At 44.1% G+C, this 14,047-nt stretch overlaps 1 protein-coding gene across 2 annotated transcripts in view; it reads left to right on the top strand.

Annotated features, from left to right (window-relative positions):
- LOC126259461 (B-cell receptor CD22-like) overlaps window positions 1–14,047 on the top strand; it is a 158,845-nt gene that overhangs the window by 87,874 nt on the left and 56,924 nt on the right. For both annotated transcript variants that reach the window (XM_049956288.1, XM_049956287.1), the window contains exon 6: window positions 6,309–6,468. In XM_049956288.1, coding sequence (XP_049812245.1) covers window positions 6,309–6,468 — 160 coding nt within the window. The remainder of the gene's footprint in view (window positions 1–6,308; window positions 6,469–14,047) is intronic.

Raw genomic sequence — 14,047 nt, 5'->3', positions numbered from 1 at the left:
ATTAAAATCATCCATATTACATGAGACTTCGTGTAACTTAATAACTATAGATCTAAAGACCGTGAATATATGGACTCTAGGGTGCATGTACGTGCTATGTATCAATGTATCCTTGGTGGTTGGTTTTCGGTAAATGTTAAATCCAGTCACCTCCTCATACAAAGTTAGTAATAAATCGAAACATACAAAAGAACCATCTCATGGGAAGTCCAAAAAAAATCTGATAGTAAGTGTTTGGTTATTCAGGGCCATATGCGAATCTAAATGCTTGTCCCAGTTCCCATCATAAATGACAATAACATCACCGATACACATTCTGTTTATCACTTGCATTGCCGGTGTTGACTAAAAAATTTTTCCTCCGGGTGTGACATATAAACGTTGGCTAATGTGATGGCCAATGGAGTGCCCATTGAAAAAACAGCATTCTGCTGCCATACTTCCTCCCCAGACTTGAAATAGGGGTAACATTTCACCAACACGGTGACCAACTTCATAAATTCTTTAATATAATCTTCCTCTAACCTACCAAATGTACATAAGTTATTGTCAATTAAGTCGAGAAACTCATGTATAGGGATATTAGTATACATGCTCTCGACATCGAAAGAAGCTCCCTGTGGAACACCAAATGTTTGCAAGAGTTGAACAATTTCCTTCCAATTCTTAAACATATAATGGTGAGAGTAACAGTAATGCTGGTTGAGGACGCTGTTAAGGATCTTGCTAATTCATGGCCTGGGCTTCCTATAGAATTAATAACTGGCCTCAGAGTGGCGGATTGCTTATGAATATTCAACGTCCCTCTAAGTGTCGGGGTTCTTGGCTTCATTCTTTTAAGTCCTGTTCAAGCACTAAATTAATACCATTAAAAGCTGTCTGGGCCATTGCTAAAAATTTGTTGCTTTGATGAAACCTAGCTCTTGTAGTATTGTTACTCACAATAAATTCCTTAACTTTATCCTCGTTTGTAGCTTGACATCGAACAATGCCGTGTTACGTGCCCCCTTCACGGTGTTTACCACGAATACGGTCCGCAAGCATTACAGATCAGTCCACGTACGCTAGCCGCAGGAGTCGCTCGAGCGTGATGTATCAGCGTCTGTTAAGTGTTGGCCTCGAATGGAGGCTTTTCTCATGCTTCGTCATGTCAGGTTGGAAGCTAACTTGCACTTACTGCAGCGCTGGGTTGCTATTAGGTTTAACATTGGTTTAGCTCGTAACTTCCACCGAATGCCCTGTGGTGGCGTTATTGTTATAGATTGTATGCATTACCGCTAGCAGTTTTTGGAAATTAGAAACTTCCCAGGCCGCGATTGAAAGATAGAGTTCTTTGCAGCCACAAATTGACGGTCCACCTACGGCAGATTTTTGCCCGTTAGTTGTTAGGGCATGGACATGACGTCCTACTACAGTTAGATAGGGTGTTGTTGAATCATTTTCTGTTTTTTTCAGTTTCTAAATGCCAGGGTTTGATTTCTTAATTGTTCAATGGTGTAGGCCACAACTGTTGTTTTAATTCAGATTTGAGATACACGTGATGATGGGACTAAAACCCCGAAACCATGGTAGTGTGTAGTGACACATATCGTGCAAGACTTTGGTCAATAAAGTATTTTAAAACTATGGCGGGTTTGCTTATCATGAACACAGAAAAGAACAGCAACGCACGTTTAACAAGTACATGCCATCCTGCTAGGTGCCACGGTATAAAGATTCCATGTGGCTCACGTACTGCTACATCACAATCACACATTAACCAGTTCAGAACATGCTTATCCGGTATAATAATTTCGCAGGGGTTGCTGTTGATAGTAGATTCTTAGAGGCGTAGTGTCCATTGTCCGACAGCAAACGATTCCGTCCTTTGTGGGCTCTTCCTTACACCGCCTCCTGTCCACACTTGAGCAGGAGAGTAGCAATTGAACTGTCATCTTACATGTACTAAAATGGAACATCTACAGCCGTACTTACGATGTTGTTTATTATGTGGCTACCAGATTCGGTGCTTCAATACACCATCTTCAGGCCTCAAATGACGCTGAGGTGGTAAACCCCATTCTACACACGGCTGATCAGTTGCCGACAACTGTGAACTGGTTTTCGCAGACTATCTGTAGCAACGATGTTGCATCTCCAACCATCATCTACAAAGTTGGTATAATAAACAACGTCGTACAGACGTCTGCAGGTGTTCCACGTGGTTACGTAACTGAACGGCTGATGTCCCTCAAACCTCCAATAAAAAGGTGCAGGTATGCAAGGTTCCGCGCCACATTGTCGGCTCAGGCTGTGTCCGCCGTCCGGACGTAAAACTACCTGGATCGGTTGCTGGAGATGGGCGGCCAGTTATGTCCATTTGGCCACATTCTGCTCAGCTCTGCTAGGTCCTCTCGTTGCACGCGGACGGAGTGCTCGCTAATAATGAACCCAGGGCTGGTAGACACTTTCTTCCAAGCTAGGAAGTCCTGCTTACAACTGCTCCACACTTCTCGGCGTGTCCACTCACTATGAGAGCTCGATGCAGGCCATGCGCTCCTTCTAGCAGCGAAAGTTACCCAGAGAGGCTCGGTGCAAGCCATGCGCGCCTCGTGCCAGTGTTACGTGTGCAGAAGTCGTGTGTGCCGCGGCCTATCGATTTTCGCAGCGTGGCTCAGATATAGCAACCGGGAAAGTCACAGTTTGAAGATAGTGTTAATACGCCATAGCACTGCCACCACTGGATACGAAAAGTTGATATCTTATCACTTATTCTCGTACATGCAGGTTCGGCGGCCTGCATACACTCGCAGGCGACATCTTACCCAGCTGCACAGACGTGAAGATGGTGATAACTGCTGCTGGTGCCTGTGCCCTGTCACACAACGGTTACAGCTGCCAGATTGCGTAACGTACGCGAAATGAGTAGGAAAAACATTATGTTCAGTACAAAGCTCGCAACACAGAGCGAAATAGTTCTGAATTAAAAGATTGTTACTTCGATCCAAATAAACTCAGTTTACATCATTCAACATTCCCTGCTCCGTATCTTGTCACAGGTATTGTTAGGTAATAGAGAAAAGTAGCTTAACGCTAGGGCAAACCAAACTCACGGTCAACAGGAGGGTGCGGGGTGAGGGACCGAACGCCCTACACCAAGTTAGCGTAGTGTTGCCAGGTATTTTTCTTTCAAGAAGATTATTGAAAAGCGATGTTATATAGGTCTGTAGCAGGGCAGGAACGGGAACATTTTTATGTCTCCTTACAAGTCACCAACCATCTTCCATGATATTAAAAATACACTATATACACATGTCTATGAAACCCTCTACAAACTGTCCAGGCAAATGCCAGGATGGTTCCTTTGAAAGGCACAGCCGACTTCCTTCCCCGTCCTTCCCCAATCCTATGAGACCGATAACCTCACTGTTTGGTTTCCTCCGCCACAAAACCCAACCCAACCCTAACCCCTGTACTATCGTTCCAATTTTTGTATCGCTCTATTGTTCAACACAACGATTTTTTTCTGAACAGATATTTCTCGGTATTATCTCCCCTGCAGCACCATTAAAAGCCTTTAAGTCTGTGTCTGAGCACCCTGTATATTTGAGGGGTGGAACTTGTTTGCACCTGTTACAGTCCTTCAAAGTAGTCACCAGCGTTGTGCAGAACCCGGTGCCAGCGATGCGAAAGGCATGGTATACGGTTAGCAGAGCCTTTTCTTTCGATGGTGCGAATGGAGCGGTCTACTGTCTGTCGAATTTCTGGAACAGTTCTGAAGCGAATGCCGCGAAATGGTTCCTTCATCTTCAGAATCAAATCAATGTCACAAGGACTTAAGTCGTATTACTGGTCGTTTCTGGAGCATCACATGCGACCAGCTTTGCGAAAGAAGGGGCGACACTTTCTGCGCAACCCACCCATCATTTTGCACGACAATGCGCGGGCGCATACAGCGCAATTTTGGCCGCTTTCTTAGGTCGATGGGACCATCTACCATACTCCCCGGACTTAAGTCCTTGTGACTTTGATTTGATTCCGAAAATGAAGTAATCACTTCGTGGCATTCGCTTCAAACTGTTCCAGGTATTCGACAGGAAGTAGCACATTCGCACCATCAACAGAACAATCTCTGCTAACGGTATACTACGCCTTCCACATCGCTGGCAACGGGTTTTACACAACGTTGCTGACTGTTTCGAAGGAAAGTAACGGGTGGAAACATGTAACTTTTTTGTATCTATAAAACTCTATATCTTTTCTCCGTCTTAACCTTCCCTTTGCAACTGTCAAAATGGCCCGAAAGCGACAGTTACGCGCATGCGTCAATATCAGGCTGTGGAGGAGAAATAAATATTTAAAAAAGTATGCTTCAATTACCCGTAAAATATTGAAAAAGTCACATTTCACCTAAAAATGAGTCGGGCAAAAAGACCCGATAAGATTAAGGTGGTAATGTAGTAACGATTAATTTGACGCATGTACGCAAACCTTCTTCTGCAGCCTGTTACAGTAACAGCATTGTACATAAAAAAGATGGCAACATTGTATGAGTAAAGAGAAGAGGCTACATTGACGTGTTCTGTGATTCAGATCCGTGCTACAGAAGATCAAACGCCCAATCGCATTGTGGAATTGCTAAATAAACTGTACGGGAGTGCTACAGCAGCCATTAACACCGTTGGACGATGGATTCGTCGCTGTATTGAAGCTGAAGTGCAAAGACAAATGGTTCAAATGGCTTTGAGCACTATGGCACTTAACTTCTGAAGTCATCAGTTCAAATGGTTCAAATGGCTCTGAGCACTATGGAACTTAACATCTGTGGTCATCAGTCCCCAATAACACAGAACTCTTTAAACCTAACTAACCTAAGGATATCACACACATCAATGCCAGAGGCAGGATTCGAACCTGCGACCGTAGTAGTCGCGCGGTTCCAGACTGTTGCGCCTAGAACCGCTCGGCCACTCCGGCCGGCCGTGCAAAGACAGTTGGCTGATGAAACACAGAGCGGGCGGCCAGTGACAACATCGAGCGTTTCGATTAAATCATCCGTCAGGCTACCATCCGTTCGGCTCACTAAGAGAAATTCAGCGGGGTCGTCATTTTCAAGAGTTGGAGACCTTGACAAATTCTGTGCACGAGTAAGTGATGAAGCATGACCGGACAGGTATAATTTCTGTTGGTTCAAGGTGGAGGAAAACTACGGACAAAGATGAAGATAATATAGAAACGTGATAAATTAATCATGAATGTTGCAACTGTTATTTCATGTATAAAGGTTGTACATGTTTACTTATCTTATAATATAAAAATTAAGAAACGTTTAAAGACTCAAGTAGTAAAAAGTGTTTAAAGGTAGGCGGGACTCTTCTCTTTCGGGACAGTTCAGGGCTTTAGCCTTTGTCATTAATAACAGTTGTAAGCTAGAACTTGTTTTGAGTTCCGTGAAGACTCGAGGAAACTTCAAATAGTGCTGCACTAGGCAAGTACTACTGTCGGAAATTAATGGATTCATGCTGGTTGTAAATGGTGACTGCATTCATACGTGCTGGACAGACTTCCATGGTAAGTACGTCAGAACAAACCAGGTGGTTCATAGTATTTACGAGAATTTTTCTCGGCCTGTGCTTCGCAAGTACAGGTAATAAATACCCTATTTCCACTATCGTCATATTCTGGTTGTGCTTTACTTCCGTAACACTCAGTACAGAAATATGTGAAGTCCACTTATGTCACCGATTTTTTTTTACCACGAACCTACAGATCTAAATAGAATAAAGACATCCAGATGGCTGCAGGGAGCAGCTGGCTTAACGCCAAGCACTTAATTCCGAGGCATGTAGATGCTCCTAGATAGCGAGTAAGTCATTTGTCCAAGCATTGCCTTACCACACATCAAGTAGATTCGCTGATTAATACGCCGAGCGAAACCCATTGTTTAAGGGGCCCATTATGAACCATAAGCCCCGTGGTAACGTCATAGCGTGATTAAATATTCCACAAAATACGGAAGCATATGCAGAGAGATGAATATTGTCTGATACCTCATTACGCGTTAATACTAGTGCTCTTCACTGTAATGTTCACTTAGCATATAGAGCCTTTCCCTAATTCCGGGCTCTCTTGAGCGTGTTGAGTACTGCCAAACTATTAGGATTAAAATTGAACCCGTGGAGGTGGATAGAAGAGCGTTATTAATTAACATAATCGATACTTTCGAGCTATCATAACAGCCGAGGTCTGTAAAACGGATTGTATTGTCCAAATGACCGATAGTACATTAATCTGAAGTTGAAGGTGTTGTTGTTCATTTCATTTTACAGGGCCAGCCGCTGAAGGAGGTCACTTCCAGTGGGCCACTCAACCACGAGTATAGTCTGAGACTGTACGACATCAACCGCACACACGCTGGCAATTACACCTGCATCGTTTCCAATGCAATAGGGGACACTGTGAGCTCTCCGTTGCAGGTGACCGTTAAGTGTAAGTTACATCACCACTGAGCACCCCAGTTTTTTATAAATTATTGTCACTAAATTGAAGTTTTTAACTGCAAGTATGTAGTAACCATACTCATAACACTTGTCTATATGTTGTAGAGACAAATGGTGCGATGTCTAATTAACAAAGTACAACTGGGAACTTAATTTTGATTGGGTTCATGTTTAACTATAGTTACAGTGAGAGTACGTGCGCGCTTGTCACATTTGGCAGCTGCTGCAACAGAACACGATGCCATAACGCAAGTTATTGGTCAAAGCAGTTATCTTGATAGAAGATCTTAACCGGTAGCTCATCAACCAAAAATAAATGCTGATAATAAACAAATTCCTGAAAAGAATTTCTTTGTTTCTTCATCTGTATCGTCATCAACTTTCCGACTACTTAAGTAACACATACGACGAATTTCCCTAGAATTTAATAACTACAGTAAAATTTGATCAGAAAAGTGCACGTTCGAGTCCTGTCACAGTCGCCATGTTTGTAGCGTTGCTGCTAACATATGTAGTAATTTTCCCTTACGTTACGATGGATAAAGCCTTATTTGTTGACATCTTTTGCATTCAGAATCGTGTCACCAGTAACACAACCAGATTCTTCGTAAATATGCCATTTCTGTTTTCCCTTTCTAATTCGTATAATCATAATGTTTATATTTTAAGTAAAATTTACCTTGAAACAGATTCCTCTGTAGGCGCCCCGGTGGTCCCGGTCGCCTACGGTGGACTGGAGGCCGAGCGGTGACTTCTCCAGTTGTCAGGATGCTAGGAAATGACTGTGGACGCGTCAGAAACGCCAAAGAAACATTATTAATTCGTGACACCTTTATTCCTGCCGAGTACAAGATGGCCCGCGCAACACAGGCTGGCTGAGCTTGGTGATATCAACGACCTTCCCCTAGTCCGCGCTGACTCGTAGCGATGACACCAGCTCCGGGCCGCACCAGTCTTGCTAGTGCAGCGCCGCATGCTGTGACGTAGTGGAGGAATGCCCTTATTTCAGGCGCGCGTGGCTGGCGGCGCCCGGCTGGCCGGCGGATGCAGGCCGCTGCGCGTAGGAGGCTCCGGGTTGGAGTCTCGGTGCTATCGGCACGAGAACCGTTCTAATAGTGCGGAGTGTAGTCTATCCCACCCTGTCGTCTTCCCTGCTCCTCCTGGTGGCTCGCCCGCGGTGGACGGGCGGAACGGGCTGCAATCCCCCAGCGTCCGGCTCACCCGGTTGTGATGGCGGATGCACAGGGCCTAGGCCCCACACGATCTCGACGACGGCTCACTGATGTGGTCACCATTGGAGGCGAGCGAGTGTGCCGCGATGTCTGCTAATCCTGGGTTGATGATTGACAGTGGCAGCAGAGAGGACCAGAGCTGGTACTGTCCCCTCACGTCTACTGCTGGATGGGCCGCCCTTACTGCAATATCTCCTTAATAAGGATTAACATGTCGATCACCGAGCTGAGTGCTACGCAGCAACCCAGTACACATCTAACTGCAAGTCTAACTGCGAGTGCGAGTGTCTTGTTGCTATAAAAGCTGGTGTATTTAAAGGAAGCACGAGCGACGTCCTGACGTCATGCTCGTTTGTAATGAACGCATTCGTTCCACTTATACTGCTGATTTATCTGTCGTGCTCGCCCCTTAGGTGTCCTTGTGACAGAGTTACGTGTTGTTACGGCAGACTTACGTGAAGTTGTGAAATGCAGTACAGCTGACGCTATACCTCTGTCTTACACTCTAAGAAAGTCTCCGTCTAACACAAACCCGTGTGCTAAGCAATTCTCTCTCGCCTGTTGTGTGTAACCAGGTCACTGCCCCTGCATGACGACAAATTCCGATATATGTGCACTCCTCTTACCTCTTGGCTAACCTACTGCCCCTGGCTCTCGGCATAAGCCACGAAACTTTGACAATATTCCACGTTTCCAACTCTTTACTATTATGCGACACTCCACCTTCTAATACGTATTAAAAAACCGATTTTGTGTAAATTTTAAGCTTATGACTTCAAATGCTCTTATTAGCTAAGCGAAATCACTGCCAAACTTGTCAAAGTCAGCACATGCGAGTACCTTTGGAGAGATACTGATTCTTCCAACTGCTTGTGATATTGCCTAACTTAATATTAATACACTTGTAATACTTCCTTGTCAAGTAAAGTCTCTGAGCAGAGATATCTTTTGTTTACTTATTATTCGCCACATTTATTCAATTTATTGTAATTTAAATATTTCCTTACGTTTTCGTAGATACTGCAAATTAATTATTTTAATATGGATTTGTTTCGCTAGTGGTTAGTGTATAAACCAACTTCCAAATGTTCTTATTCACTTATAACTTTATTTGCGCCTGTATAACTACTTTAACATACAATTCCTTAGTAATATCAGCATATTGATTCAATACTGATTCGATGCAGATATGATTAGCATTTGACAAGACTCATGCAGATCTCGCTAATAACTGCTACACTTTTTTACAAAATTAAAAAGTTATTTCAGTACAATAAAATCTAATGGTAATCTTGAGAATGTCTCCCAGCCGTCGACTTATTCGCTGATAACTGTGCAGTCACGATCATGCACTCGACATGTACAAAATAAAAAATACATATTTATTAAAATATATTTATACGTATAAACTGAATAATACACTCCTGGAAATGGAAAAAAGAACACATTGACACCGGTGTGTCAGATCCACCATACTTGCTCCGGACACTGCGAGAGGGCTGTACAAGCAATGATCACACGCACGGCACAGCGGACACACCAGGAACCGCGGTGTTGGCCGTCGAATGGCGCTAGCTGCGCAGCATTTGTGCACCGCCGCCGTCAGTGTCAGCCAGTTTGCCGTGGCATACGGAGCTCCATCGCAGTCTTTAACACTGGTAGCATGCCGCGACAGCGTGGACGTGAACCGTATGTGCAGTTGACGGACTTTGAGCGAGGGCGTATAGTGGGCATGCGGGAGGCCGGGTGGACGTACCGCCGAATTGCTCAACACGTGGGGCGTGAGGTCTCCACAGTACATCGTTGTTGTCGCCAGTGGTCGGCGGAAGGTGCACGTGCCCGTCGACCTGGGACCGGACCGCAGCGACGCACGGATGCACGCCAAGACCGTAGGACCCTACGCAGTGCCGTAGGGGAGCGCACCGCCACTTCCCAGCAAATTAGGGACACTGTTGCTCCTGGGGTATCGGCGAGGACCATTCGCAACCGTCTCCATGAAGCTGGGCTACGGTCCCGCACACCGTTAGGCCGTCTTCCGCTCACGCCCCAACATCGTGCAGCCCGCCTCCAGTGGTGTCGCGACAGGCGTGAATGGAGGGACGAATGGAGACGTGTCGTCTTCAGCGATGAGAGTCGCTTCTGCCTTGGTGCCAATGATGGTCGTATGCGTGTTTGGCGCCGTGCAGGTGAGCGCCACAATCAGGACTGCATACGACCGAGGCACACAGGGCCAACACCCGGCATCATGGTGTGGGGAGCCATCTCCTACACTGGCCGTACACCACTGGTGATCGTCGAGGGGACACTGAATAGTGCACGGTACATCCAAACCGTCATCGAACCCATCGTTCTACCATTCCTAGACCGGCAAGGGAACTTGCTGTTCCAACAGGACAATGCACGTCCGCATGTATCCCGTGCCACCCAACGTGCTCTAGAAGGTGTAAGTCAACTACCCTGGCCAGCAAGATCTCCGGATCTGTCCCCCATTGAGCATGTTTGGGACTGGATGAAGCGTCGTCTCACGCGGTCTGCACGTCCAGCACGAACGCTGGTCCAACTGAGGCGCCAGGTGGAAATGGCATGGCAAGCCGTTCCACAGGACTACATCCAGCATCTCTACGATCGTCTCCATGGGAGAATAGCAGCCTGCATTGCTGCGAAAGGTTGATATACACTGTACTAGTGCCGACATTGTGCATGCTCTGTTGCCTGTGTCTATGTGCCTGTGGTTCTGTCAGTGTGATCATGTGATGTATCTGACCCCAGGAATGTGTCAATAAAGTTTCCCCTTCCTGGGACAATGAATTCACGGTGTTCTTATTTCAATTTCCAGGAGTGTATTTCTCAAATAAATAATTATTACATCCTAATAACACACGAAAGGTAACAGCTGTCTCCAAAAGCCTCGACTACGTGAACAAGCCAGGCACGTGTTACGACAGAACTGTACATCGTATTTCTTTCTACTTGTTCTTCATCTGCATCAATTTGCACTTCTGCTTTCACTTACCGCTTTCGGCAACGATTGTCACAAATCACGACCGCCATACGCCTTATGTGCCTTTAAATTCTTCTACAGGAACATTAAAATTGATGCATACATTTTTCAGAAACCACGAATAACCTAACTGCCCGTTGTGAACCAGGAATGCAAACCACTGTGATCCTAAACGCGAGTGCGTTGTTTTACTACTGCTCTACCATGTGATGCTACCGTACCGCTTCTGTGATTGCATGTGGTGTCATTCATCTCTTTGGATCAGTCTCTCACCTCTTAGAATGAACTTTTTTAACGGCTAGAGAAACCTTATCTACGTGTATAGAGCATTGTCCCTGTCACGGAACTATATTCTGTTGATGTGAACAACATGTATCTTTGTTTGAAAATCTACATTTACATTCTCGCAGTTTTGATTCTGGATTGTATTATCTTTATCGATTTCCTTTAAATTTTCGCTCAAAAATGTAGGTTATGAAAATTCTTCTGTCATGGGAAACAACCGGGTTCTTCTAATCGACTTGTATGTCTGTCGGTGAACTTGTACCATCGTCAAAGAGCACATTTTATTTATTTACTTATTTATTTAATTAAGTGTAAATATCTGATAATATACGCTACTATTCTAAAGTACTGAACGTCCCTATAGGATTTTGGGGATTTTGGTACAAAACTTCTAAACACGCATTTGACTTTGAAATTTCAAATATTTGTTAAAGAAGGATAGTCTATAAGTGAGGAGGAACATTGTAATGAAGGACGAGTTTGTTTCTAATATTTTAATTTAATATTTCAACATATCAATAGGACGTACATATCTGTAAAATGACATGCCATGTCACTGACTATATCTGCGAAAAACATTAAATACTTTCATGAAATCTCCATTTAATTTGGTCATAGTGTAGAATATACTGAATCACAAGTGCACCAGTCATACTTAAAATGGTTATAGTATTTTGTTGGACCCTCCTTGGCCCTTAACACTGGCAAGCGTACCGTGCGATAGTGTGCTGTGAGGCAGAATAGGCGTAGTGTATTTAGCAGAAAGTAATTGTTTGCCACCGTGAAGACAAATCGAATGGCTACCCCAGTGATCTCAAAGACATTATTTTTTTATTGATTTTGTGTGATTGAGCCTGTTTCTCTGATCTGTTTTTTTTTTCGCAAGTCGCCCAACTGTTTTGATGCACCCGCCACGTATTTCTCTCCTGTGCCAACCTTTCCATCTCAGAGCTGCATTTGCAACTTATGTACTCAATTATTATTTACTGCATGTCTTCCAATCTGTGCCTACCCCTGCAATTTTTACCCTGTACAGCTCCCTCTAGTACCATGGAAGTTATTCCCCGATCTCTTACCATATGTACTGTCATCCTCCCCGTTCTTCTTGTCGGTGTTTCGATATATTGCTTTCCTTTGCTTTCCTCACCGGTTCTATGCGGAATCTCCTTATACCTTCTCTTACCAGTCTACCTAATTTTCAACATTTTTCTGTAAAACAACATGTCAGATGATCGTATTCTCTTCTCTTTCGGCTTTCCCACAGCCCATGTTTCACTGCCACACAGTGCTGCGCTCCAAAAGAACTTTCCCAACAATTTGTTCATAAAATTAAGGCCTTTGTTTGATACTGGGAGACCCCTCTTGGGCAGGAATGGCCTTTCTGCAGTGCTACTCTACTTTTCACATCCTCCTTGCTCCGTCTGCCAAGTGTTATTTTGCTGCCTAGGTAGTAGAATTCCTTGACTAAGTCTCCTTGGCGGCCACCAATAGTGATGTTAATTTTCTCGCTGTTCTTATTTCTGGTGATTACAATTATAATGGTCTTTCTTCGATTTACTCTCAATTCATACTCTCTGCTCATTAGATTGTTCATTCCATTCAACGTGTCCTGTACTCCTTCTTCACTTTTACTGGGGATAGAAGTGTTACCAGCGAACTTTATCACTGGTCTACTTTTCCCTTGTAATTCCACTCTTGAATCTTTCATTATTTTCTGTCATTGCTTCTTCGATTCATAGATTGAATTCTAGGGACGGAAGGCTGCGTCCCCGTCTCACACCCTTCCTAATACGAGTTCTTCGTTTTTGGTCTTCCAGGCTTATTGTTCCCTTTTGGTTCTTATACACATTATATATTACCCGGCATTTCTTTTTTCTTAGAATTACGATGATCTAGTATCATTCGACATTGTCGAATGCTTTTTCAGGTTCGACAAATCCTATGAACGTGCCTTCATTTTTCATTAGTCTTGCTTCCCTTTTGAACCGCAACGTTAGAATGGCCTCTCTGGTGCGTTTACCTTTCCTAAAGCCAAACTGATCGTTATCTAACACATCTTCAAATTTCTTTCCCATTCTTCCGTATTTTATTCTTGTCAGCAACTCGGATGCGTGAGCTGATTGTGCGATAACTCTCCCGACTCGAGACGCTGGATCAAAACGCATGAGAATGGACATATCGAAACATGTTTCGCCTGTTTTAGGAGAAACGAACAAGATTTTTTGCGCAGTTTCCTGACCACAGATGAAACCTGATTTCACTACTATACCCCAGAGACAAAATAGCGGTCACAGCAGTGGAAACATGCTGAATCCCCGCCACCAAAGAAAACAATGACAATTCCTTCGGTGGGAAACGTCATTGCATCAGTGTTCTTGGATGAAAAGGAGATTCTGTTCGTAGATTATCTCCCCACTGGGCAAACAATTACTGGAGAATACTAAGCTAACCTCCTGTACAAATTGCAACAAAAGATACGCGGAAAAAATTCCAAGTTTAGCAAGTCGTCTTCCATAAAGACAATGCGCGCTCGCACACATGTTCCGCCACCATGGCAACATTTCACGAAATAAGGTATGAATTGTTGCCACACCCGCCTTATTTGCCTGGTATGGGTCCGTCAGACTTCCATCTCTTTCCAAAACTGAATATATTTCTTGGTGGACGAAGATTCACTCCAAATGAAGAATTGAGAGCCGGAGTTGACAACTATGTTGCAGTCCTGGAGGAAACTCAATTTAGAGATGGGGTAAAAGCTCTGTAACATCGATAGACCAAGGGCATTAATCTGCAAGGAGACCACATTGAAAAATAAAAAAAATTTCAGTGATGTAAGTACGTTTTTTCTATTCCGTTCCGAGAACTTTTCAAACCACCCTCGTATATTCAGGGACGTCATCGTCCCTCAATAAAAGTGCTGCGGCTGTGGACCCACGCATACAAAAGACCGTTTATCATTATGTATTTTCGTTTGATAAAATACCTTACTTACTATCATTTGTTCATGTACGTGTCTGTCGTCTTCCGTTGGCTGATATTTTGGCAGTTTG

The sequence above is a fragment of the Schistocerca nitens genome, chromosome 5, assembly GCF_023898315.1.
Source record: "Schistocerca nitens isolate TAMUIC-IGC-003100 chromosome 5, iqSchNite1.1, whole genome shotgun sequence".
Classification (NCBI taxonomy): Eukaryota; Metazoa; Arthropoda; class Insecta; order Orthoptera; family Acrididae; genus Schistocerca; species Schistocerca nitens.
The sequence above is the reverse complement of the archived record's forward strand: the minus strand, read 5'-3'. Positions and strand labels throughout refer to the sequence as shown.